The sequence below is a fragment of the Chaetodon trifascialis genome, chromosome 13, assembly GCF_039877785.1.
Source record: "Chaetodon trifascialis isolate fChaTrf1 chromosome 13, fChaTrf1.hap1, whole genome shotgun sequence".
In the NCBI taxonomy this organism is placed as follows: Eukaryota; Metazoa; Chordata; class Actinopteri; order Chaetodontiformes; family Chaetodontidae; genus Chaetodon; species Chaetodon trifascialis.
In genome coordinates, this window is record NC_092068.1 from 1580377 (window position 1) to 1607628 (window position 27252).

The 27252-nt window shown below is 41.3% G+C and overlaps 1 protein-coding gene across 1 annotated transcript in view; it reads left to right on the plus strand.

Moving 5' to 3' along the window:
• The window catches only part of vps8 (VPS8 subunit of CORVET complex), a 171908-nt gene that overhangs the window by 85848 nt on the left and 58808 nt on the right, over positions 1-27252 (plus strand). The window contains exons 16-25 of the mRNA XM_070977476.1: positions 6107-6142; positions 6629-6719; positions 13728-13774; positions 13883-13972; positions 15391-15437; positions 21680-21902; positions 22049-22138; positions 22811-22862; positions 23646-23688; positions 25039-25111. Of these exons, the coding sequence (XP_070833577.1) occupies positions 6107-6142; positions 6629-6719; positions 13728-13774; positions 13883-13972; positions 15391-15437; positions 21680-21902; positions 22049-22138; positions 22811-22862; positions 23646-23688; positions 25039-25111 (792 nt within the window). The remainder of the gene's footprint in view (positions 1-6106; positions 6143-6628; positions 6720-13727; positions 13775-13882; positions 13973-15390; positions 15438-21679; positions 21903-22048; positions 22139-22810; positions 22863-23645; positions 23689-25038; positions 25112-27252) is intronic.

Sequence of the window (27252 nt, forward strand, 5' to 3'; positions counted from 1 at the left end):
ACGCACTATAAAAATTAACGCAATTAATCACGAGTGGCAAGTCAATGCGCAAGCATTTTAAATTTGGCCCTTTGAGTGACCCGTAGGCTGCAGTGGCAGGTCGCATCCTACCTGCGCCACTAGTCAAACGCAGGGTGACAACAGACATGGATGCGACACCGGAGAGCGAGGCAAGCCTACTTGGACCTTTGAACGGCAAGTTTATTTATAAAAAGAACAAAGACGGGACTATTAACAAGAACTCAGTGATTTGTACCTTGTGTAAAAAAGAATTTTCCTATCACCGTAGCAGCTCCAGCCTGAATTATCATTTAAACGCTAAACATGTAGTTGTTGCTAGTGCCTCTAGTGCTACCGTGAGCTCACTCCGCCAACCCACACTTGCTGAGTTAGGAAAACGAATGAGCAAAGCTACGACAGAAAAACTGACAAACTCAATCGCAGAGTGGGTTGCTGCTGATTGCAGGCCAATATCAATCGTGGAAGACGAGGGCCTAAAAGAGGCGTTTCAGATAGCGTCATCTGACTAATTTCCAGCTACCGTCAAGAACTACAGTGATGAAAAGAATTCACCAGCTGTAATGTGAATGTCAGTGAATTGTAATGTCCTAGAATTCAAATTCTTTATTTGGGGACCTTTAGCAGATATGAGATTAAAATGCGATTAATTAGATTAATTAATTACAAATCCTGTAATTAATTAGATTCATTTTTTTAATTGCCTGACAGCACTAGTCATAATGTGAACATTTCCCCCTGGCAATAGTTGCATAATTTCAATAAAATACATCTGAAATTTAGTGTAGTGACAGAGTAATAGCGGTACAAAAATTACAAATATCTTTCAGTTGTGGGTCTGGCTTTCCTCTGCAATTTTTGCTGATGTCTGCTGCATTGGCTGCGAAAGTGCGTACGAGTGTGGGGTAAGCGGGGCCTGTTACCCCCGCAGGTTCTTATGGAGCACTTTTTCGATTCATCATCAATTTTCTAACGCTCCCAATTTTCCAAGTCGCATGGTTGATTGACATCTGGCTATTTTGGCAAACTGCAGATTTTGGTTATGTTTGCATACTGTATACTAATTGCTACATTTTGCCAAATCAGGATCTACTGCTAGTTTAGTTGGCGGTTCAAGAATTTGTTTGCCAGTTTCACACAAATGTCTCATGGTTGGTTGAGGGATCTGACAAGTAGGATTTAACCAGCTTAGCGCAGTTCCTTTAATGCCAATGAAGTGTTCCAGTCTCTGCAATAGGATACCATGGTCAATGGTGTCAAATGTTAATGTCAACACTAAGATCGAATAAGACTAGTACAGAGACAAATCTTTTATCAGATGCAATAAGAAGGTCATTTGTAACTTTAACCAGTGCTGTCTCTGTGCTATGATGCACTCTAAATCCTGGCTGGAAATCCTCAAATAAACTATTATTGTTTAGAAAGTCGCATAGCTGATTGGCAACTGCTTTCTCAAGAGTTTTTGAGAGAAAGAGAAGGTTGGATATCGGTCTATAGTTGGCTAAAAACCCTGGATCAAGAGTAGGCTTTTTAAGTAGCGGTTTTATAACAGCTACTTTAAAGGAGTGTTTTATTGTCTCTGGTGGCACATGTGACATACTGGATGAATTTGGGCAGAGTGGAGGACAGAGAGGCATGATTAAAATCCCCAGAGATCAGTAAGAGGGCCTGTGGTTTCTGAGTCTGCAGCCTGCTGATCACAGTGTTGATGACGTCACAGGCTGCATCGGCGTTAGCAGAGGGAGGAGTATACACAGCCACCACTATGGCGTGTGAGAACTCCCGCGGCACATAATATGGCCTCAGACTAACAGCCAACAGTTCAATGTCCGGGCAGCAGTGCTGCTCTTTGATAGCGATGTGCCTGGAGTTACACCATCTATCATTCACAAACACTGCCAGCCCTCCTCCTTTCCTCTTACCGCTCTTCTCTGTCCGGTCTGCCCGTATGAGTGAAAATCCATCCAGCGCCACAGTCGCGTCTGTGTGCTGCATTCCCAACCAAGTCTCTGAAAACAGTAGCATGCTGCACCACCGGTATTACTGATAATGTCAGGTCAACGCTGCCAGCTCATCCATCTTATTGGGGAGAGATCTTACGTTCCCCATGATGACAGACAGGAGAGTCGGTCTGTAAGCTCTCCTCCTCCTCGCATCCTCCTCCTCCTCAACTCGCGGGGGACATCAGGTTGCTCCTCAGCCGCACAGCTGTGTTATGCAGGGCCAGCAGCTGATCCCTACTGTGAACAATGGAAGCCATTGTCTCTCACAGACCCACAGACGCGGAGAAAGTTGCATGGGTTATAAAAGTGATCAAAAAGTAGCGCCAGAGTTACCGTGTTTAATGTCTCTGATGCACCATACATTCACAAACACGTAAAACTAGAATAAATAAAAAAGACACACAAGAAAACAGAAAAAGAGAAGAACAACTCCTAAGAATGGGCTGCACGGTGGCGCAGCAGGTAGTGCGCGTGCCTCACAGCAAGAAGGTTGCCGGTTCGATCCCCGGGTCAGACGGGGCCTTTCTGTGTGAAGTTTGCATGTTCTTTGTTGCGTTTGCATGCGTGGGTTCTCTCCGGGTACTCCCACAGACCAAAAACATGCTCATTAGGTTAATTGATGACTCTAAATTGTCCGTAGGTGTGAGTGTGAATGTTTGTCTGTCCTTGCGTGTGGCCCTGCAATCGGCTGGCGACCGGCTCAGGGTGTACCCCGCCTCTCGCCCATTGTAGCTGGGATAGGCTCCAGCCCCCCGCAACCCCGAAAGGGATAGGCGGTATAGATAATGGATGGATCAATGGAACTCCTAAGAATCTAGAGAGCTGCTGTAACAGGCTGCTGCTCGTACAGTGCCAGTTAAGAACGTCTTAACGTTTGTACTTGGTCCAGATTTTAGATAAAGCTGACATCCAACATCTTTTGCAACATTGTTTGATGATTTACCATGTTTAAGAAGTTTGATAATCCTCTCCTTTGTTTCAATTGACATCTCTCGTGTTAATTAATTAATTTTTGCCAGGGGTTGTAAAACTCTGTCTACTTTATATCTCTCAAAGGATCTTGGTGCCCTGGCATCGTCAAATTTAATTTACTACTAGACTTGAAATATTTGTTAATTTTTATAGTGGCTTGATAATACATCTGATAATCTTAACTCCTTGTGGATTAATACAGAGCGTTCATCCTCTAAGTCTTCACTTCCTGCTTTCTTGTTTACTCCCCTCAGCTGCTACTCATTGTGCCTCTAGCTCAATAGTTATTTACTGTATTAAAATTTGAACTTAAGTCAGGAAGGGCCTATGCACTTCATAGAGCCTCCAAGCTCTCCTCCACTTTAAATAAGATTTATTTTTACCCTCTTACAAAGACTTAACCTTCTGGGTTTAACAGAGGTAGAACTACATTTAAGGATCTCTGTATTTTCCAAACAAGGCATTTTATACAGAATCAAAATCCCAAATTCCTTTGTCATCCCCTGAAACCCTCACTGATTCCTGAATTGAAAAAAAGCTGTAATCTAATATTTACCAGTAGCTGTACCATTGAACACCCAACAAAGGGCCCTGAAGACTCTTGTGAGAAGGAATGGGGACCTGTATTACCTGATTACCAATAACAGCATTATTTACGACTAGCTCTGTGTCTAGACAGGACTCATACAATGTAAGATTGAACACAGAATCAATTATACCAATGCACAACGATACAGAATCTGTCCTAATTTAACAGAGTCATGTAGTAAGTGGCAGCAGTCTCCAGCTGACCACTCTCACATATTCTGAACTTGCTTGAAACTTGATACATTCAACACAGTTAATATGGCTCATAATGCTTTTATCTCTAGCCCCCTCCTCCACAGCCCAATACTTCTAAAGTCAGGCAACATGTTACACTTACCACCTTATTTGCAAGGCGAATTATTCTTCTTAATGGGAAAAACTCATAATAGGCATATTTGAAGCTTGTGACAGAGAGAGATTTATGGTGCCTAAAAAAGTTTATCTGCCTTGTCATAGGTTAATTAATGAAGGGTTTATTTTCTCATCTGATGAGTGGATATAATAACATTTTTGCTGCACCGCAACTGTTAAAACAGATAAACCCTCATTAATGTGACATCATGTTGGTGGGAAGGGCAAGCGTCAAACCAGAAGTTGACCCTGCAAAGATTGGGGTGAGGAAATTTACCCTTTGGCTAGTTTTCATCAAAAGGTCAGAAAATTGTCATTGCTAATATATTGCCCAAACCTTTGATTGAAAGAGGGTTTGAATGAATGGTACAGAATGATTTGGGGTGATTGGGACAGTACAAAAAAAAAGCTTATGAAGATGAAGCTAATGAAGAAACGTATCAACCTTACATTAGAGAACCATCGCGTATGCTCTGTATGCTCTAGATTAGTGATTCTCCTCTTCGCTTTCCCACTCCTATCAACCACAAATATGTTCATAAAGTAACTGTATTTTGCTAGATGTTAAGATGGTGCATTCATCAAATTGTTTGTTAGGGTATGTCAGTAGCAATCTGTTTTACCTCGCATAAATATATTCAGTGAATTCTGGACTTCCAGCCCTTTTTTGAATTTAGTGAAAATTATTCAGTGAAATTTTGGAGGGAGTGAATTGTTGGAGGAAGGGGGTTATTTTGACAGTGAGGAAAGACAGCTTTATACTGTATGAATTGTGGATGGATTTTTCATCCTCCAGTAACAGGATTTAAATGAAGATGTGGTCTTAATTTATAGTGATTAATGAAAAAAGGAAAATGTGCACGTCGAATTATATCCAAGTATGAATTAAGAATTATGTCTTTGTCATGGTCCTGTGTTTTCTGTTTCGTTTTATTTGTTCTGTTTTGTTTGATGTTTTGTCATCATTATGTTTATTTTAACTTACAGTGAGTGAGTGCTGTATGACTGCTGGCTGTATTTATGTTACTTATGATACCTGCCCAGGGACTGCAGATGAAAAGTAGTTATTTTAACTAATTCTGGCGTATTTACATGGTGTTTGTTTTCAGACAACTATGTTCATAAATATGCATGGTCCCTGTCAAATAAACCTATAAATGAATAAATGAATAAATGAATGAATGAATGAATGAATGAATAAATAAATAAATAAATAAACTGTTCAATAAGTATGCTTACACAAGTCTAAATAAGATGTGACTCCCCAATCATCATCCCAATGGTCATTTTACACAAAAGAGTCCTCTTTGAACGTGATATAACCTTCTTTTCTTTTCGAATTTGTAGGTGACATCTTCAGTATTACAGAAATATATGATGGGTTGGACTAAAAGCTTACACATGGCCGAAATTCAAAAATGGTCCCAGTCACCCTTAATTCACCCAGCCGTACCTCAAATAAAAATCTTTGATGTAGGTAGCTCATTAAAATACACATCCAGCTTAAAGTTTCCAGTTTCGGAGAATCTGACATCTGGCTATTGGAATGCAGAAGGATATGGCCCAAAGAACAAGGAGAGATTAGTGTTTTTTGGTGAAAGGGTGCAACAACAGGATAAGAGTTGACCACAGAGCCAGATGCTATAGTTAGAAAATGAAAGATAGAGAAAGAAAACAGATCAAAGATTAAAAACATAGGCAACACTATGGCTGGTGTTAGTTTGCATATGTCACAAACTGGGTCAGTAGTTTAATCTAAACCAAATTGACTGTAATACATACAGTGTCATCAGGAAAGGCAAATTCCACATCAAGTTTTTGTGTTTGAAGTCAACCTCAAACTCTTAAGTTCTGAAGTAAACTAGAAAAAGTTTTGCTGGCTTATTATTTTTTGTGGAGATAATTTGCTCTTTAGAAACCTTGAGTTTAAGAAACATTCTGTATTTTAAAATTTTGTATTTCACAATACAAAATGTGGCTCAGGAGGTAGAGCAGTCGTCCAACATACGGATTGTTCCATAATGAGTTTATACACTGTGTCTCAGAAGACTGGCTTAATTTGTTAAGTGCCAAAAATCAGGTTTTGTTATTTGTGCAAAAACTCTTGGATTGGCCCTAATATCAAACAGTTTAGAATGATACTCAGTGGTCAGTGATATTCTCTTGTCTTGCAGTCGGCTCACATTATGGCTCTAAGGAACTGGAGAGAGGTATGTATGATATTGTTTTAATTAAATACAAGTAAAAACTATCTATCTTGAATGTGCCACTGTAGTTTCACACAAATCACTTATAATCAAGAATTACATTATATAGCTACATAGGACTGATCTTACAGGATGGCCATTAACTCACAGTTTACCTTAAAAAGACAGTACAGAATAGTGAGATCATTATACATATACGTGACCAACAACACAGTGATAACCTGCTTGGTTCATAGCATCACAGTTTAGCAATAAATTGACTACAGAGCCCGTTAATAAAAGGTAAGTGACTGAAAGAACATCAGATCATCCTCCACTCTTTTAAGTGGAAAACATTCATCCACTGCCCTGGTTTATATTTAATGTGCCTTGGTGATGCTGCCAATTTTCATATATCATGTGTTATATGAAAACGTCCCCTGCAGCAATTACGCACTTACAAAGAAAGTTTCATGATCAATGCTTCTCTTTGTGTCTGTCTGTGTACAGCGTATAGACTGCCTCCTGAAGCAGGGGCATTTTGTTGAGGCTCTCTCTCTGGCCTGGTCCTTCCATGAGGGAACTGCTAAGGCTGTGGTTGGTGGGTATACTGCTTATCACAAATCTAGCAGCCTGTAAGTCAGTCTGTTCATCACAATCACACTGTAGGTATTTTCCATCAAGTGTGTCATTTCACTTGTTACTGACATTGCTTTGTGTTGATGATGTTTGTGGTACTTTGATCATCTTTGATCATCATCATAGTTTATTGCAGTACTGGTTATGGAAAGTAGACTTCACACATTAATCTTAACAGTCACCGAGTTGATGGTTTGCTTAACCATTAAGTTGGTAGATGTTTCAACATTGCCCTTATTAACACACAGGCACATAACACCGTCAGTATTGCTTTTAATATCACAAGAACAAAACACATGATTGAAAAATGCTGAAACATTCTATAGTCCCTATGGTGACAGTGAGCAATCTTACATAGTTAGGCAACTTCTGTATTACTTGTAGGGAGGATCTAGAAATGTTAAGAAACACAGACCATATACTGGACCCACAGGAATGCATCTATTGATTTTAGTACCAAATACCATGTAACTGCTTTCAGGGATGGTGGTAGAGAGGGTATATCAGTTTGGGCAATATTGAAACAATTCCTGCATCCCCGATTTCATAATCTTGGTTGGTTCTGAACCTGTAGCACTGGATGGGTTATTGAGTATCTCCTAGGTTTTCCTGCGCCCCTTACAGCAGGGGTGTCCAAACTTTTTTCACGGAGGGCCACATATGGAAAAATATACAAACAGCTGGGCCACTCACTGGAGGTGAGGTGTATATTGCCTCACCTAGTTTACAGAAGTGAGCGAAAATCAGTCAGCCTACATCACAGTTTCTCTTGAATGGGTTTCTATTATTTTTAGAACAGAAAGGGTTGGCAGCTCATTCTCATAACAGCACCCTCTCATTGCTTCTGGATGGTCCCCCTTGACAGTCCTGTATGGGGCGGATAAAAAATACATTTATACATTCAAGATTGTTATGCAAACAAGTTGTTTGGCTTGTTTACAGATCAACTAATATTTGTTTAAAATGCCATCAACAAAAAATGACTACATTTATTGAGTAATTAGGCTTAATAACACATGGATTCTGTGTAATATATTTTGAACTCACCTATAACGAGAGCAGCGTTGCACTCAGTGGGAGCTATGAAGTTGTGCTTTGGCCTGCAGGATGGCTGGCAGGTCGAAAATCAGTTTGGTGGATGAGATGCAAAGGACGTCACAGAATGATTGTCGGTCATTTTGGTTCTCAGTCTGCTCATATGTGTGTTAAGCCAAACAGACTGATCATTTGTTTCGCGTCATGTCTCATCAGAGGAAACTCGGCTTCTTCCAAGCTCCAGTAGAAGTCAGGCAAGGACAGAAGCTGATGTTGATTCTTCAGAGAATCGTCACACTGCATTTCTGTTCAATTCAATTCAGTTCAATTCAATTTTATTTGTATAGCGCCAAATCACAACAGAAGTTGTCTCAGGACACTTTCCATATAGAGCTGGTACAGACCAAGCTCTTTTATCTACAAAGAAACCAACAATTCCCCCATGAGCAAGCACTTGGCGACAGTGGCGAGGAAAAACTTCCTTTTAACAGGCAGAAACCTCGAGCAGAACCAGACTCTGGGTGGGCGGCCATCTGCCTCGACCGGTTGGGTGAGAGAGGAAGAGCAAGAGAGGGACAGACAGACAGACAGACAGACAGACAGACAGACAGACAGACAGACAGACAGACAGACAGACAGACAGACAGACAGACAGACAGACAGACAGACAGACAGACAGACAGAAATGCAGTCAGAGAGAGAGACAGAGAGACAGACATGCAGGCAGGGCCAAGGCAGGAGACGCAGCTGAAATCCACAATCCAGATTCAGCCACTGTCCATGGGAACCTGCAAGACGACAAAGCACAGAGACTCCGGGGAAGGAGCTAAGTTAGTAACACGCCGTGGTAGGACATGAGAGCGTGCGGATGGAGAGGGACAGAAGGACAGAGGAGCTCGGTGTATCTTTGGATGTCCCCCGACAGTCTAATCCTATAGCAGCATAACTAGGGGCTGGTCCAGGACAAGCCTGAGCCAGCCCTAACTATAAGCTTTATCAAAAAGGAAAGTTTTAAGCCTACTCTTAAATGTAGAGACAGTGTCTGCCTCCCGGACAAAGACTGGAAGATGGTTCCACAGGAGAGGAGCTTGATAGCTAAATGCTCTGACTCCTGTTCTGCTTTTTGAGACTTTAGGAACCATAAGTAGACCTGCATTCTGGGAACGCAGTGTTCGAGTAGGGCAATAAGGTACTATGAGCTCTTTAAGATAAGAAGGTGCCTGGCCATTTATGGCTTTGTAAGTGAGGAGGAGAATTTTAAACTCTATTCTAAACTTTACAGGGAGCCAGTGCAGAGTGGCTAGTATTGGAGAAATATGATCTCGCTTCCTGGTTTTTGTCAGAACACGTGCTGCAGCGTTCTGGAGCAACTGGAGAATATTCAGCAACGAATTTGGGCAGCCTGATAGTAAGGAATTTCAATAATCCAGCCTGGAAGTTACGAATGCATGGACTAGTTTTTTTGCATCATTTTGAGACAAAATATGCCTGATTTTTGCAATATTACGTAGGTGAAAAAAGGCAGTCCTTGAAATTTGTTTAACATGGGAGTGAAAGGACATGTCTTGGTCAAAGATGACTCCCAGATTCTTTACAGTGGTGCTGGAGGCCAGCGCAATGCCATCCATAGCTGCTATGTCATCAGAAAGTGACTTTCTAAGATGTTTAGGGCCTACTACTATAACTTCAGTTTTGTCCGAGTTTAGCATCAGAAAATTGCAGGTCATCCAGGTCTTTATGTCATGAAGACATGCTTGTAGACTAGTTAACTGACTGGTTTCTTCCGGCTTCATTGATAAATATAGCTGGGTATCATCTGCATAGCAATGAAAATTTATTGAGTGCTTCCTGATAATCTTACCTAAAGGAAGCATATATAAGGTGAATAGAATTGGTCCAAGCACAGAACCCTGCGGAACTCCATAGCTGACTTTAGTGAGCACAGAGGAGTCATCATTAACGCGTACAAACTGAGAGCGATCTGACAGGTAGGATTTAAACCAGCTTAGCGCAGTTCCCTTAATGCCAATGAAGTGTTCCAGTGTCTGCAATAGGATGCCATGGTCAATGGTGTCAAATGCAGCACTAAGATCCAATAAGACTAGTACAGAGACAAATCCTTTATCAGATGCAATTAGAAGGTCATTTGTAACTTTAACCAGTGCTGTCTCTGTGCTATGATGCACTCTAAATCCTGACTGGAAATCCTTGAATAAACTATTATTGTTTAGAAAGTCGCACAGCTGATTGGCAACTGCTTTCTCAAGAGTTTTTGAGAGAAAGGGAAGGTTGGATATCGGTCTATAGTTGGCTAAAACCCCTGGATCAAGAGTAGGCTTTTTCAGTAGCGGTTTTATCACAGCTACTTTAAAGGACTGTGGTACGTAGCCTGTTGATAAAGAGAGATTGATCATGTCTAATACTGAAGAGTCAATTAGAGGTAATACTTCTTTAAACAGCTTAGTCGGGATAGGATCTAAAATGCAGGTAGATGATTTTGATGATGAAATTATTGAAATTAGTTGGTGAAGGTCAACAGGAGTAAAACAATCTAAAACTGCGACAGACTAAGTAACAGTTTCTACGGTTTCTGTGTTTGAAGACAGAACAGTACCTGTTAACGGCAGGAGTCGATGAATTCTGTCTCTAATAGTTAGAATTTTATCATTAAAGAAGCTCATGAAGTCATTGCTGTTCAGAGCTAAAGGAATACATGGTTCAATAGAATTATGGCTCTCTGTCAGCCTGGCTACAGTGCTGAAGAGAAACCTGGGATTGTTCTTATTTTCCTCTATTAGTGCAGAGTAATAGGCTGCCCTGGCACTGCGGAGGGCTTTCCTGTATATTTTAAGACTGTCTTGCCAGACGGACCGAAATTCTTCCAAATTGGTAGAACGCCATTTCCTTTCTATTTTCCGTGAAGTTTGCTTTAATTTGCGGGTTTGAGGAGTATACCATGGAGCTAACCTCCTCTGTTTAATTTTCTTCTTTTTTAGGGGAGCAACAGAGTCAAGTGTCATACGCAACGATCCTGTAGCACTATCAACCAGGTAGTCAATCTGGGAGGGACTAAGGTTAGCATAAGACTCCTCTGTTGTATTGAGACATGGCATTGAATTAAATGCTGATGGGATCATATCCTTAAATTTAGCTACAGCACTATCAGACAGGAGTCTGGTATAAGAATTTTTGCCTACTGGCTGGTAGTCTGGTAATATGAATTCGAAAGTTATTAAATGATGGTCTGATAAAAGAGGATTCTGTGAGGAGACTATTAAGTCTTCGATTTCAATGCCATATGTCAGAACAAGGTCGAGGGTGTGGTTAAAACAGTGAGTCGGTTCATGTACATTCTGGCGGAAGCCAACTGAGTCTAATACTGAGATAAACGCAGTGCTAAGGCTGTCATTATCAACGTCGACATGTACATTAAAGTCACCTACAATAATAACTTTATCTGCTTCAAGGACTAAACTTGATAGAAACTCCGAGAACTCAGCTATAAATTCCGAGTAAGGACCAGGAGAGCGGTATACTACAACAAATAAAAGTGGCTGCACTGTTTTCCATTTCTCATGAGAAAGAGTGAGAACAAGGCTTTCAAATGAGTTATAGTCGAGTTTAGTTTCATATTTCTATGAGTTGTAATTACAGACTCTCTTTCACCTCTTCTGTGTTTATCAAAAAGGGAATCTCAAACAACTTAATTTCTTTCTCAATGACAGAAAAATCCATTTTTTATCAGAGAGATCGTCTTTTTGGAGAAGCAGATTTGATTTCGGACAGTGATGGAAAGTGTGCGACATTAAAGGTGCGCAATTGTGTCTCAAGGAGTCAGAGCTTCACACAGAATGCTTTCATGCACGTGTAAAGCTGTGATACAAGTTGGTCAACTTTGCCTTGTTGGCTCTTATTCAGAGTGTTATGTGACTGCCAACCATAGAGGGTCACTCAGCTGGTGAAGAAGTTGGTCTTCTCTTTTAAAAACTGGTCGATCTCTGATCTCAGAGAATAAAACCACCGAAGCACAAGCTGTGACTTCGCCAGTGCACTTCTGAACGGTAGAGCAGGTCCCCATATTCAGCATCAAAGTCAGTTACGAAAGTTTGACATTTTCTGTGGTAGAGTCCTTCTTGCAGAATCATAGCTCCACCCAGCATTGTGTGAGTCATTAGAGTCACATGAGTCAAGGTGTGGCTGGCACAACAGATGTTGATGGGTGAGAATGGATGGGTCATTGACCCGCCCACCCATCATGTGACTCAAATAGGGTCATGTGAGTACTGGTGTGAATGGCTCTTAAGCTGCCTGGAGAGAGATCTCAGGACTGCATTGTAGGTGGCTGATAAGTGGTGTCACCTCCTCTGTTCAGTGATGGTCCTTCCAGTTTGACACAGGTGCCTTCCTTCACTCCTCTCTTAAACCTTCGGTCTTCCCTGGCCAAAATATGTACATTATTGTCCTCAAAGGAATGTTCCTTGTCCTTAAGATGTAAATGGACTGCTGAGTCTTGACCTGAAGTGTTGGCCCTCCTGTGTTGTGCCATTCGCTTGAGACGTGGCTGCTTTTTTTCCCCAATGTACAAGTCTGTGCATTCCTCGCTGCATTGCACTGCATAAACTACATTGCTCTGTTGGTGTCTGGGTGTGTGTCCTTATGGTGGACATGTTTCTCTGTCTCAAGGTGTTGCTGGGCTTGAAGTGAACAGGGATTTGGTGTTTGTTGAAAATCCTTCTGAGTTTTTCAGATCCTCCAGCAATGTAAGGGATGACAGTGTTGCTCCATTTATGGTCCCTTTCTTCTCTCTCTGTTCTATCTTTTTGCATTCTTTTTGAAGGCCCAGTATGGGTAGCCACAAGTTCTGAGTGCTTCTCTGATGTGTTTCTGCTCCTTATCCTTGCCTTTGCCTGTCCTTGTGGGCATGTTCTGAGCTCGATGTTGAAGGGTTATTATTAGGAATGAGTGAGTACACCACTATCTGTGTCTGTGTCTGTATCTGTATCTGTATCTGTTCAACCATCTAAATTATCTGTATCCGTATCTGTAGTCAGAGTGGGCGGGGCCTAAGCCGGATATGGGCGTGGTTTAAAGTTTTCCAAACTAAGAAAAAAAAAAAACAACAACCGGAGTGGAGGCAGTGACCGACGCAACACGAGCTGTTTTCTGCTCTGTCTTGTCAAATGCACCGTGTACGTTACGAAACAAGTTCACCAAGTAACTTTAAATATCATTCAAAACAAAATAGAGGCGAGCTGAAGAAAACCTAAGGAGTACTAAAGAGAGCAACGTGAGCTAGAGTCAAGCCGAACACAGAGAGATCAGTCACTGTCTGTGTGTGTGTGAGAGTGGGGCACAGCTCTGGCTGCAGAGATGTGTCTGTGTACGGAGGGGCGGGCTCTGTGTGTAACTGGCCAATCAGCACAAGCGCGGATATTGACGAGTTTTACTCGTATCATGCTCGTACTCGTCAAAAATGCTTTATCGTCTGAAATGAGTATCCGGCTCAAGCCTAGTTATTATATTGCATACCATCTCTGGTGGTCTTGTAGAATGAAATACAACAAAGCTCTTTGTCTTAATTTAAGTGAATTGAGAAGCCTCTCACTTGACAGATGTGAAGATACTGGAGTTGGACAAGACTGAATATTTAACAGTTATTCATTCGTCTCCTGATTGACATTTATTTAGAAAAGACATTTTACAGAGAAAGACAAAATCATATATAACTAATATATTTATTTATTTATTAAAAAAAAAAAAGCAGGATTGCAGGCGCAAGGCCCCCTAGTGGCGTGAGGCGCTGTGCGGTTGCACAGTTCGCACAGTCCATGCGATGGCTCTGAGCAGAGATATTTTGAATAGAAAACTATTAATAGAGAAATCAGTTGTTTAACAGATCAAAGATGCAGAAAAATGTGTGACATGTTTATTCCAGGCCTGTGCGGAGATCCAGTAAAAAGGAAGGGAGTGGTAGGTGACAAGGTAAGAACAGAAAACCATTGCTTGCTCCATTAAATTTTCTGCCTCGGAAAGTGTACTCTGACATTCCTGTGCTCAATTTTGAAATTGTACCACTCTCTGTGTTTGCAGATGGTAGAGATCTTTTTCCAATTTGCAGAACATGCTTTGAAGAAGTGTCCAGAACAAGGCAAGATTCAAGTGATGGAGCAACACTTCCACGTAAGCTGATATACCTTAAAAAACACACCTTACATTGTCCAGTCTGCCAGAGTCAGCACAATAACAGAATATGAGCGAATAGAGTCAAAGTCTAGAGAAAATAAAGTGCAGGCATATGACTTGCATTGAACCATCATGGTTGGCAATGGAGTTCTTTAAACAATCCAGCATTGTGAATTAAATAGTTCATCATTTTGGGAATGAAATGAAATCATGGATATTAATGTCATGTCTGTATGTTTAATATGGAGCTTGAGTCATGACACTGTAAGGACCGCAGATGCTGTGCTGCCTCAGTGCACAGGAATTACTTCATGTCACTTTTTTCTCCAAGTGAGGATAGAATATATTCTTTTTCGTATAATCCAATTTCAGTTTTATATTGTATTTATTCATTTTGAACCAAATCTCCAAAAAATTTGTCTCAGGAACCTTTCGGTATAAAGCAGGTCTAGAGGGTACTCTTTCATGTACAGAGACCCAATATTCCCCCCATAAGCATGCACAGTTACAATCCAAAGGAATCTGCAAGATGAGGAAGCCACCCCCAGGTCAGAAACCAAGTTAGTAACATGCATTAATGAGATATGAATGTGTAAAGATTGAGAGGAGGAGAGAAGAACTCATTGTATAATGGGAAGTCCCCTGGCAGGCTAAGCCTACTTCAGTGTAACTAGCAGCTGGTCCAAGGCAAACCTGTCCTAAGTATAAGCTTTACCAACAAGGAAAGTTTTAAGCCTAGTCTTAAATGTATAGAGCGTATCTGCTTTCTAGACCGTGACTGGAAGATGGTTCCCTATCAGTGGAGCTTGATACTGTGAATCTCTGGCTCCCATTCTGCTTTTGGTGTCTTTTGGAACCAGAAGTAAGCCTGCATTCTAGGAATGCTGTGTTCTATTGGGGTAATAACTGCTCTGAGCTCTATAAGGCATAATGCTGCCTGGCCATTTATGGCTTTAGAGGTAAGGAGAAGGATTTCACATTGTCTTCTCAGTGGTTCATGGAGCATGCTACAGAAAAGCTTTAATGAAAAAAGACAGTCCTTGAAATTTGTTTTACATGGGAGTTAAAGTATCCTGATCCTAATCAATGATAACGCCCAGATTCTTTACTGTGGTGCAGGGGGCCTGGGTGGCCTGGCTGTGCTATAATGCACATATGTGAAGCATATGTGATGCAAGAAAGCCAGTAAAAACAAATGCAACGGTTTAAGGTGTATTGATTGATTCATGACCTCATTTTTTGAGTAACATGCAAGAAAACATTCCACCTTAAAAGTTGCCGGTAGCTGCCTTTGAGTGACCCAGTTCTCTCTCTCTCTCTCTCTCTCTCTCTCTCTCTCTCTCTCTCTCTCTCTCTCTCTCTCTCTCTCTCTCTCTCTCTCTTTTTCTCTCTCTCTCTCTCTGTGGTGTGTCCAGGATGTGGTTCCAGTCCTGGTGGATTACTGTCTGCTGTTACAAAGAGTGTAAGTATATTAAGCATTCATGGGTATATAAATGTATGGATACGTGTTATATACACTGCTCAAAGAAATTCTCTTAAATCACACATCGGATCATGATGAGCAATTTATTCAAGTTGAAAATCTTTACTTATACGATACTCTTTACTTATCAAATTTATTAGACCACCACCCAAAGTAAGGTTTATGCCACAACTGCCCTAAATTAACAGCACTGGTAATTACCAAAATCTTTTTTTATGTTTCTGTAATGGTTAATCCACCAATATGTAGAAGCTCTTTAACCAAAATGATATTTCTAATGCTAAAATATAATATTATTGTTATCCATGAATTTTCCAATTCACTGATTTACAAAAAAACTGAAAAAATAGTAAAGCACATTATTATTTCTTGATTCATTTGTCAAATTATAGTTATTTACTTAAATTCCTGAACAGAAAAATAGTGGTTAGTGGTTGAATGTTATGCTTGATTAATTTCTGACTTCTCAGAGAAGCCCAGTGAGCCGGCTCAAATTTGGGTATAAGAAGGTGAATTCAGTTTGAAATTCCTCATTCCTGTTCAAAATGGTAAAACGTCGAGAGCTCACTGAAAATGAAAGAGTCTGCTTTAAGCACTTCATGATGCTGGATAGGGAAAGACATAAAGTGTTCTCACATTGTGGTCAAGTATGCTTTGGAGTCAATTGCTGAGACTGGTACTTACAAAATGCACCAAGGAAGAGGCAGGCAAAGAAAGTTAACTGAAGCAGATGTCAGACACCTTAAGATTGTAAGTACTAGAGACAGAAGGAAGACCACTGCTGATCTTCAGGCAGAGATGAATGTTTCTAGATCAGAGTCTGAGAAAGTCTCCAGAATGACCATAAGCAGACGACTGACGGAACAAGGCTTAAAGGGAAGAATAGCTGCTAAGAAGCCATTATTGAGGCCTGCAAACATCCAGAAACACCTCGGATTTGCCAGAGAGCACAAATACTGGACTGTTGATGACTGGAAGAAGGTACTCTGGATGGATGAGTCCAAGTTAGAACTCTTCGGTCAGCATCGTTGTGTTTATGTCCACAGAAATGCTGGAGAACGGTTTGATGCCAGATGCATTGCACAACACAGTGGAGATTCCATTATGGTATGGGGTTCCGTTTGTGGAATTTGTGGAATTAGTGGAAATCGACGGTATCATGAACAAGACTGTCTACCACAACTTCTTAGTGCATCGTGGAATCTCTTCTTGACCGAATCTGATTAGGTGTGGGTTCACATACCAACAAGACAATGACACCAACCATACTACAAAGCTGTGCAGAGACTATTTGACCAAGAAAAAAGAATCTGGAGTACTGGAACTGATGGACTGGCCAAGTTAAAGTCAATTTGAATCCTATTGAACAAATTTGTGACTTAGTAGTTTCAAAGATTGATTGCACAAAAGTTTCATCAAAGTTTTCATCAAATTTCATCAAAATCACCCCAAAAATCTAAGTGAAAAATTGACATCAAAGGCTTATCCAGCTTGCATGAATTTCATCACTGTGATTCGTAATGTGACTCAGTAGTGTGTATGGCCCCTGCGTGCCTGTATGCACTCCTGACAACATCTGAGCATGCTCGTGATGAGTGGACAGATGGTGTCCTGGGGGATCTCCTCCCAGACCTGGATCAGGGCATCGTTGAGCTCCTGGACAGTCTGTGGCGGTACTTGGCCTGTTTCAGTAACTCCGACTGTCTTTCTTTGTTTTAGTGTTTTTTTGTGTATTTCTCGTGTTTTTTCTGTCACTTGTCTTGGTTATGGGTATTTATGGATGTACAATGGGTGAGACTAGTGCTTTGCTTTTTACTTCTTTCCAGACTATTTAAAACAAAATCGGGAGATCCATTCTCGCACAGCTCTATCATTTACACTCGGAAACAGCTGTAAGCGCTGTGCAACATGGATGTACTCCTTGTAGAAAGATTGGAGATCGCCGAGGAAATAAGGAAAAGGAGAAGGGGGTGCAGAGCTGGGGCGAATTGCCGTGAGAAGAAAGACGGTACAAACTAGGGTTGAGCCGAATATTCGTTTCAGACGAGTATCCGGTACGGATAAAGCATTTTTGACGAGTACGAGCATGATACGACTAAAACTCGTCAATATCCATGCTCGTGCTGAAGGAAAATCCTCATTGGGTAACTGACTGTCTTCATGCTCTGTGATGTGGCCAGTCACACACAGCGCCCGCCCCTCCCTACACAGACACGTCTCTGCAGCTAGAACTGTGCCCCACTCTCTCTCTCTCTCACACACACACACACACACACACACACACACACACACACACACACACACACACACACACACAGTGACTGATCTCGCTGTGCTTGGCTCGACACTGGCCCACGTTGCTTCGGTTTGTATGATATTTAAAGTTACTTGGTGAACTTGTTTCGTAACGTACGCGGTGCTTTTGAGAAGAACACAGTGAACAAGGCTGACATATTATTTCCCTGTTTGCCATCACAGGATGTTTGCATGAATCACCAAGTTCACACAGATCATTAAAAAAGAAACAGTCTTACAGACCACTTACACACATTTTTGTGATCAAAAACATTGATTTGAATCTCAATTTTGAGGCTGTTCTGTAAATAGTTTTCAAATAAACAATAAATATAGCAACTTCTGATCAATCCATATCAATTTCAGACTTAAAATAATGTACCGATTTAAGCCCCACCCATTTTACGTCCCGCCAACTCCGAGTACAGATACAGATACAGATAATTTAGGTGGTTGAACAGATACAGATACACATAGTGGTGTACTCGCTCATCCCTAGTACAAACCATCGTGAGATCTCTTCCTAATAAGATGGAAGAGCTAACAGCACTAACCAGACTGCACAGGGAGTACTGGGAGTGTGCTACACGGAAACATGGCTAATGGAGCTAACACCAGACTCACACGTTACTTTGGATGGCTTTCAATTGCTAAGAGCAGACAGGAGAGCAACGGTTAGTGGTAAGAGTGGTAAAAGAGCAGTGCTTCACCAGTAGGGTTGCCACCCGTCCCGTAAAATACGGAATTGTCCTTTAATTGACAATTAAACGTTGCGTCCCATATTGAACCAATACAGGACACGATTTGTTCTGTATTTTCACAAATATCCAATACACATGTCTGTCACATACACATCAACACTAAATCTAACAATAATGAACAAAATAAAACACAGGAAATACTAAGACCAGCAAAATTGTCGAGGCGGGATCTACGCAGGACCCTGGTCTTGTGTCTGTACCTCGCTGCCTGCTTGTGTTGCTGTCACGGTTGCCTAGAGACAGACATGACACACCAGCGCTGCTCACAACATCCGTGCCTTTTAAAAATGTCCGCTACACCCAATACTCCACCACGTCCTCAAAAGCGAAAACACTTGCAAAAGTACAGACGTGAGTGGGAAGAGGCACATCCTTGGCTGGACAGCGTCAGTGGAGATGATTACTATTAGACTATTGTGGCTTTATTGATTAGGATGTTGAGTTTTTAAAGTCAAATGAATGATCATTTATTTAATATACAGCATTATTAGCCAATATAAATGGCCATTTAAAGAACAAATCATACTAATGGATTAACAGTTAATAAATAAATATTGTTAATATTGTCATATTTTTTAAATATACATTTCCTAGATTAAAAATGTTTGTAGAGCTTTTTGTGTAATCTGTGTCAAAATGTTTATATTTTTGAGGAATACATTGTTCAGTGATCATTGCATAAATTCTTTTATTAGTGTGGTTTAACTGTTTGGATGACCTCATCTGACCTCATTAACTAGGTTAATTGATTGTGCAATAACTAAGTTGTGTACATATGGTACTTTGTTATATATTTTCCTCATTGTATGTTAAATAAGGATGCATGTAATTACGGCTTTATGTAGCCTAATTAACAGCACTTTATATGCAACAATGTTGCATATAAAGCTTTAAGTATCATTTCAAGTTTTAAGTATGATTAATTGCTCTCTTGATCACCCCTTTACTAAAAACAGTGGCACAAAATATAACGTACGACTACTGTGGGCGCCCCACCCAACGGGAGTTGGGCCGTGGTGGTCATGGCCCCGAGGAGCTGTGGTGGGCGTCCCTTATTTTCATTTCTGAAAGGTGGCAACCCTATTCACCAGAGACATTGAGCTGTTAGCTGTTAGCATTCGGCCATATTACCTCCCGAGGGAGTTCTAGTATATTATCGCGATAACTGTGTACATATCTGCTCCCTGCATACATACCTCTGGTGAATAAACAACCACCAACTGTCAGGCATGTGAGAAGATGGTCAAAAGAGTCCAGTATGGCACTGAGGGACTGCTTTGAAATCACTGACTGGGATGTGAACCTGCTCTCATCCGTGAAGAGAATGGGTCGCCAGTGGCGAACCTGCCAATTCTGGTGTTCTCTGGCAAATGCCAGTCGAGCTGCACGCTGCTGGGCTGTGAGCACAGGTCCCACTAGAGAATGTCAGGCACTCAAATGGAGGGCCTTCACAATGACAGCAACTCTGCTGAGAAGTTGACGCAACCCAGAAGCACCAGCAAAATAATAAATCAGTTAAAGGCCAACCCACACATCACCTCTAAAGAGTTGCAGACATCTCTGGTAGCATCTTGGACAAATGTGCATGCATCTACAATCAGACGAAAATTGAATAGCAAAGACACTTGGTATGGGTTGCTAGAAGGAAGCCTCTGCTCTCAAAAAAGAACAAAGCTGCCCATTTCAACTCTGCCAGAGTGCACTTGGACAAACCACAGCCATTCTGGAAGTCCATTCTCTGGACAGACGAGTCCAAAATAGAATTTTTTGGTCACAATCAAAACCACCATGTTTAGAGAAAAACCAACGCTGCATATGAAGAAAAGAACCTTCTCCCAACAGTGAAGCATGGTGGTGGAAATTGTGAATGTCTGGGGCTGCTTTTCTGCTTCTGAACCTGGACGACTCCATATTATCCAAGGAACCATGTGTTCTCAGGCATATCAACAATTCTTGACCAGAATCTCCTGCCATCAGTCAGATAGATAGATAGATAGATAGATAGATAGATAGATAGATAGATAGATAGATAGATAGATAGATAGATAGATAGATCATTCTGTTTGCACTGGACATTTTTACTTTTAACTTTTAATTCTTGCTTGCTGTGCTTTTGGATTATTTACTCTTATTTATGCTTTTGGATGATCGGTCGATCGATCGATCATCCCCAAGGGAAATTCACAAGTTCCAGCATACCACAAATTTAAAGTAAAAGGCATGCAATAAATAATCCAAAAGCACAGCAAGCAAGAATTAAAAGTTAAAAGTAAAAATATCCAGTGCAAACAGAATGCAAGTTTAAATGTCCAGCGTGACAGAATGCAAGTTTAAAGTCCAGTGCAAACAGAATGCAAGGTTTGGATTATGCAACAAGACAATGACCCATTCAAGCAAAACTACAAAGGAATGGCTTCAGAGAAAGAGGATTCTGTACTCTGGATTGGCCCAGTCAAAGTCTGCACCTTAATCCAATTGAAATGAGACCTGAAGAAATTGGAACATACCAGATTCCAGAGTCCCTCCAACCTCTCTCAACTGGCCGAGTTCAGTAAGGAGGAGTGGGCAAAAGTCCCCATAAGCAGATGCGAGAGTCAGTGGTTACAGAAAACATTTGGTTGAAGTAATGGCTGCAAAAATGAGGAGCCACAAGCTACTAATAAAAGGTTCACATACTTTTGCACATGTTACATTTTCAGTTTTGTGAAATAAACCACCTTTGTTGAATTAAATAATTAAAATAGATCTCTTTTTTTGTGTGTCCATTATTTGGAAGGTGTGCTTTACAAATTTGGATTTGGATCTATGTTTAATAAGGTTAACTGTTTTTTTGCAAAAACAGTGACCATGTCTGGATGTTCACAAACTTTCAGTGTGAGAAAGAGACATAATAGGAGGAAAACCAGGGAGACAGGGAGAGATGAAACAATAGTGTGAATAGAAAATACCTAATTTTATCTATCTGATGTCTTTAATGTGCTGATCAAAGGGGAGGATAGGTCCATATGTAACACAAGGAAGGGGAATCACAAACTTGTCGAGAGTTACTGTTGCTTGATCAACATTGCTTGGTTTCTGTGTGTGTGTGCGTGCGTGCGTGCGTGCGTGCGTGTGTGCGCGTGCGTGTGTGTGCGTGTGTGTGTGTGTTTCCATGTGTGCATGCAGCGACCTGCTGTTCAACCAACTGTATGCCCGGCTTGTGGAAAACATGGTTGCTAAAGGTGTCTTTCTGGAGTCACTGGAGTCATACATTGTTGCAGACCGCCTTGGTCACCTCACCACGCCCATCATGAGGGACCTCCTGGCCCATTATCATGGTAATGGTATGATGGACAGCCTGGAGAGATGTATTGTCCATCTGGATATCACCAGCCTGGACATACAACAGGTGCGTGTGTATCTGTATATTTTAATGACTATATAATGTAGATAATGCTGCCCACAACAGCAATCAGACAAAATTAGTTACTAGACAACCTAATTAAGATACCACTGACGCTAAAGGGGTGCGTGCTTCTGTGTCTGTGTTTGCAGGTGGTGCAGGTGTGTTGGGAGAACCAACTCTATGATGCAATGATCTACGTTTTCAACAGTGGCATGAATGACTACATTACACCTATGGAGGTAAAGGTTGTTTCATCATGTTCATGTTGTCAGATGTGAATATTTTGCGTAATTATGTGCCTTAATCAATAGGATGACTTAACTGGCCATGTGTGCAAATAATTATAAAGCTTTTGACCTTTACAGCCATTGCTTGCAGGGATGAATCATTTGGTTTAGGACCAGGCACATAAATTTCCTATAAAAAGTTTTTTGAACCATGAGGTCGGAGATTTAATGAGTTGAAGGGATTATGTGGTTTAATCTGACTTGCCCTTTTTGTCTGCCTTTATGAAGCATTTTGTTTAAATTCTGCTTTTCTTGCCAGAAAAAGGTGTTATGAGAGATCACTGTAATTTTCAGTCTAAATCCTTGTGGAAAGGTTTCCAAACCAACTTCATGTGCTAGAAAGCTTCACATACTTCATACATGGTTTGTTGCCTTTAGGTTCAGTTATAGATGAGATGAGATGAGATTAGATTGAACTTTATTGATCCCTTTGGGAGGACCCCTCAGGGAAATTGGAATTCCAGCAGCTCAAAGAGATGCAGATGTAAAGGTAATAACATACAATAGAACTAGAAGTTATATAGACAGAGTTATAAGTTGAAACAGAGCTCCCATTCTGCTTTTTGACTGCTGATATAAAATATTCACGTGCCCTCTATGTTGTCTACTTCATGAATATTTCAGAAACTCTTTGTTGTGATTGGCCCACCACTTCGGGAGGGGAGGAGCCTAACAGGTAAGGCTTGAAACCCCCACCTGAGCAGACGCATGGCACAACACAGAAGAGCTAACTCTTCAGGTCTAGACTCAGCTGTTTACCTGCACCTCAAGAAGGAAGCACACTCCTTTGAGGATAAAAATGTGCATATTCTGGACAGAGAAGACAGATGGTTTGAAAGAGGAGTGAGAGAAGCCATCCATGTCAAGTTTGAAAAACCATCTCTGAACAGAGGGGGAGGTCTGAGACACCACCTATCTCCCACATACAATGCTGTCCTTTCATCTCTTCCAAAGAGATTCAAAAACTTAGCCTCTGAAAATAAACAACAAAGCCATTCACACATGGCTCAAGGAGCCTCCCAATGACAAGAATGGGACACTAACAAGGCAGACGACTGTCGTTGACACCCAAGGGTCGCACCCTACCCCGCCTTAATGGGGGATCGTTTGCCTCACATTAGAGTGATACCATCCTTGGTTTTGGGGGTTGGCCTCACTCAGAGGATAAATACTTGAACCTAACACCATTTCATTAGACTAGAGCTGTCCTATCTAGTCTGGTGTGCATGAACTGATGAAGCCTGCTCGGATGAGAGGCGAAACGTCTTCCAAGAAAAACTGACAAAGTCCAGTTGCGATCAATTGAATGCCCTGAAGCTTACAATGACCTGGATGAATGAGAATATTCACAGGCACCCCCACCTGCAGAGTTCATAACAGTAACTATTTTAAGCATCTCAATTTGTATGCAATGTTTGAAAATCATATTTAAATCTTTACTCTTTTTCTCCCTGCGCAGATGAGGAAGTGGTGATGGGAAACAAACTTCTGGTGTACATAAGGTAAGTTCATACATGTCAATTTACACCTCAGTTCATTATTTTCTGCAGCTACATTATGGCCGAAATTTGGTATCTGCCTGTAGATGCTACTTCTCAGTACTTTCTTCGTATGCAAAGGATGTCACAGTTTTTATGCAGACCAGAGGTGTGACAGTTGGTCAGAGCATTAAATTTCTCACACAGAAAAATAAATCACTACAGCACTATTTACATTCTTACCACCAAGCTCAATTCTGTCAGCAATGAAACAATGCCATGAATGAGACTGCTGAAAAAACAGTAGACAACCCTGAAAAACCAATGAAAGAATTCATGACAACACAGCCTAAATACCTGTAGAAAAAGAGACAACAACATGACATTCCACCACATCCACTATCTGGGGCCGAACACCAACAACCAACCATGGCTGGTTGCCATGAAATTGAAGCACTAGAAGCACTTCAAGAACAAGGGAAATAACTACAAGAAACAGATTATACATTTGATGAGTAGTATCCACAAATATGAAAAAAAACTGCCACCAATCTGAAAACCGCTGAAGAAGGAAAGAAAAAGCAGTCACTTCAGATACAGTAAGTATGTAAAGCCCTGCCTCTTTTTGACCAGCATTCTCTCTCATTCCCTTTCTCTTTCTCTCTCAGCTACATAGACACACACACATACTCTTAAGAATTGTAAGCATCTGACCTCTCCACATCAACATACAGTAGAATGGGTAGAGAAGTCAATAGAAGCCATCATGAGTCAGCCGATGTTACATTTAATTGCAAACATCGGTGCTGGATAAATCAGAATCAGGTTTATTTCAATGTAGATTTTCACATACTAGAATCTTTGCTTTGGTGTTTTGATTCATAACAATAGAAGTAGCAAGGCTTCACTTTTGAAGAGCTGTCAGGTTATTCATCTTGATATACAGTCATTGTTAGAGAATAATATCAAAAGTTTTATTTCTTTTTGTTTCTTTTATTATTATTGTTATGTAACTTACAAACAAATGACTTCATATCAGTCTATCTGTTAATGTATGTATTTGTCTTTATAAATACTGTTAGTACATATATAAAAGTGCGTGTGTGTTTGTGTGTGAGTGAGTGTTACGCACATTATGGGGTTATAAATTGGTTTACAGAGTCACACTGAGGGGACTCACTGTCCTTGTGTGGACAAAATGCAGGAGTTAGAGTTAGGTTAAGTTTATGGTAAGGGTGAGGTTAGGGCAAATAGGGGTTGTTGTTATGGTTGGGGTAAGTCAATTAAGTGAGTTTATGTAAGTCTATGTAATGTCCCCAAAAGTGATGAAAACCTAACGTGTGCGTGTGTGCATGCATGTGTTTGTTTATATAGCTGCTGTCTTGCGGGAAGAGCATATCCACTAGGAGACATTCCTGAAGACCTTGTGGTTCAAGTTAAGAACCAGGTACGTAGAAACTATATCCATCCATCCATTTTCTATGCCGCTTATCCCTTTCGGGGTCGCAGGGGGGCTGGAGCCTATCTCAGCTGTCAACGGACGGGAGGCGGGGTACACCCTGGACCGGTCGCCAGCCGATCGTAGGGCAACATATATACACAAACAACCATTCACGCTCACACTCACACCTAGGGGCAATTTAGAGTCACCAATTAACCTAATGAGGTTAATTGTGGGAGGAAGCCGGAGTGCCCGGAGAGAACCCATGCATGCCCGGGAAGAACATGCAAACTTCACACACCCGGGAATCGAACCAGCGACCTCCTTGCTGTGAGGCATGTGCACTACCTGCTGCGCCACCCGTAGAAATTATATTTGACAAAGATTAATTTGAGAAGATGTGGATGTGTTCGTTCTCTCCCGTACTTATATTACTGTAGTTGTTACGACCCAGCTCGCTAGGGGTAGGGAAGTAACAAAAAACAACCGGTGGAAGTGGTTGAAAAGAAGTTATTTATTCAAATCAAAGTATTCAAAATTGTTTTAAATCACAAAAGGCAAAAGGCCAAGACAACGAAAAGAGCGAGTGGGTGCTTTTCAGACAAATGAAATAATCAAAACCAAAAGAGAACTCTCCTAAAATGAGAGCTTAACTAACTATAACTAAAAGAGAACTCTTTAAAAGAAAGATCTTAAGCAATGCAAACCAAAAGAGAACTCTATAAGACTGAGAGTTTAACTAACGATAACTAAAAGAGAACTCTTCAAAAGGAAGAGCTGAAGTAATACTAACCAAACAAGAACTCTCTAAAAATGAGAGCTACCTAAATCCCACACCAAACAAAATGGAAAACAAAACCCTCCTAAATGAGGCCTACTATTCAAATGGAAACAAAACGAGAACCAAAATACAAGGGGAAAAAGCACCCCTAAGCTTATTGAAGTTAACAAATCAAAACTAAGTGTATGGAAAAATCAGTCAATCAGTCCCCCCCTCTAAACCTAGCTCTTTCGAGTCTGGTTGCCAACAATATATCAAAAACACACTTTTGACAAATCTGTCACACACTAAGTGGATCTCTCCTGTGCCGAGGACTGGTCCCCAAAGATGCCAGCCCCAGACTGCCAGGCTAAGACGTCTCTTGAAGCCGGCAGGCGAATAGGGGATTGGACACTGGCTGGCTCCTCCCCAATTGCTGTCCTCTTTTGGAGGAGGAGTCCTGTTTCTATTCCCATACACAGGGGGCACGAGAACACAAATACAAACAGACACAAATACCCCCAAAAACGGTGGCAGCCGTAACACCCCTCCCCTTAAAGCACAAAACCAGGGGTTTTGTTACAGTTTAACCAATTACACTCGAGACTTAAAGTCTGGATAAGGCATCGGCTACCACATTCTCTGACCCTTTCTTATGCCGGATGTCCAGATTATATTCTTGCCCAATCAGAGCCCACAGCATGAGGCGCTGGTTATGACATGCGGGGCAGGAAAACGAGCGGGTTGTGGTAGGTGAAGACTGCAACGGACTGGATGTACCCCTCGAAGTGTTGAAGTGCCAACAACAAAGCAAGGGTTTCTTTTTACATGGAGGAATATCTATCTTGGAACGCTTGGGAAAAGCAACCCACCAGGTGGTCGACCCCATCCGCATCCTCTCGCAACAACACAGCACCTGCACCCCCAGCACTGGCATCCACCTCCAACCCGAAAGGGCGAGAAAGATCAGGAGCAGCTAGCACAGGCGCATACCTGAGAGGAGACTCCACACTTCCAAATACATGCCGACACTCAGGAGTACACACAAACTCCACCCCGGGACATTTGGGAAGCACTTCTGTAGCGCTGGATCAGCCCGTTGAGCAGTACACACACGTTTTCTGATCACCGGCAAGGCTAGATAATCTGCAGCTACAGAGCGACTCTTCGTTTTATTCGCCAGTTCACTCTCTACTGAAAAGGCTGTCATTGAAATATTGTCAGACAGGGAAACATTGTCTTTTAGTGCTTGTGCATGAGTGACGACACATGAGGGAAATAAATCAGAGCGTGTCTTAGTTTCTCCGCCAAGCTCAGTGCACTGCGGGGAATCCAGCATTTCCAGTGCAGGAATTACCTTGCTTCCAGCTATATCATTCCCCATCAG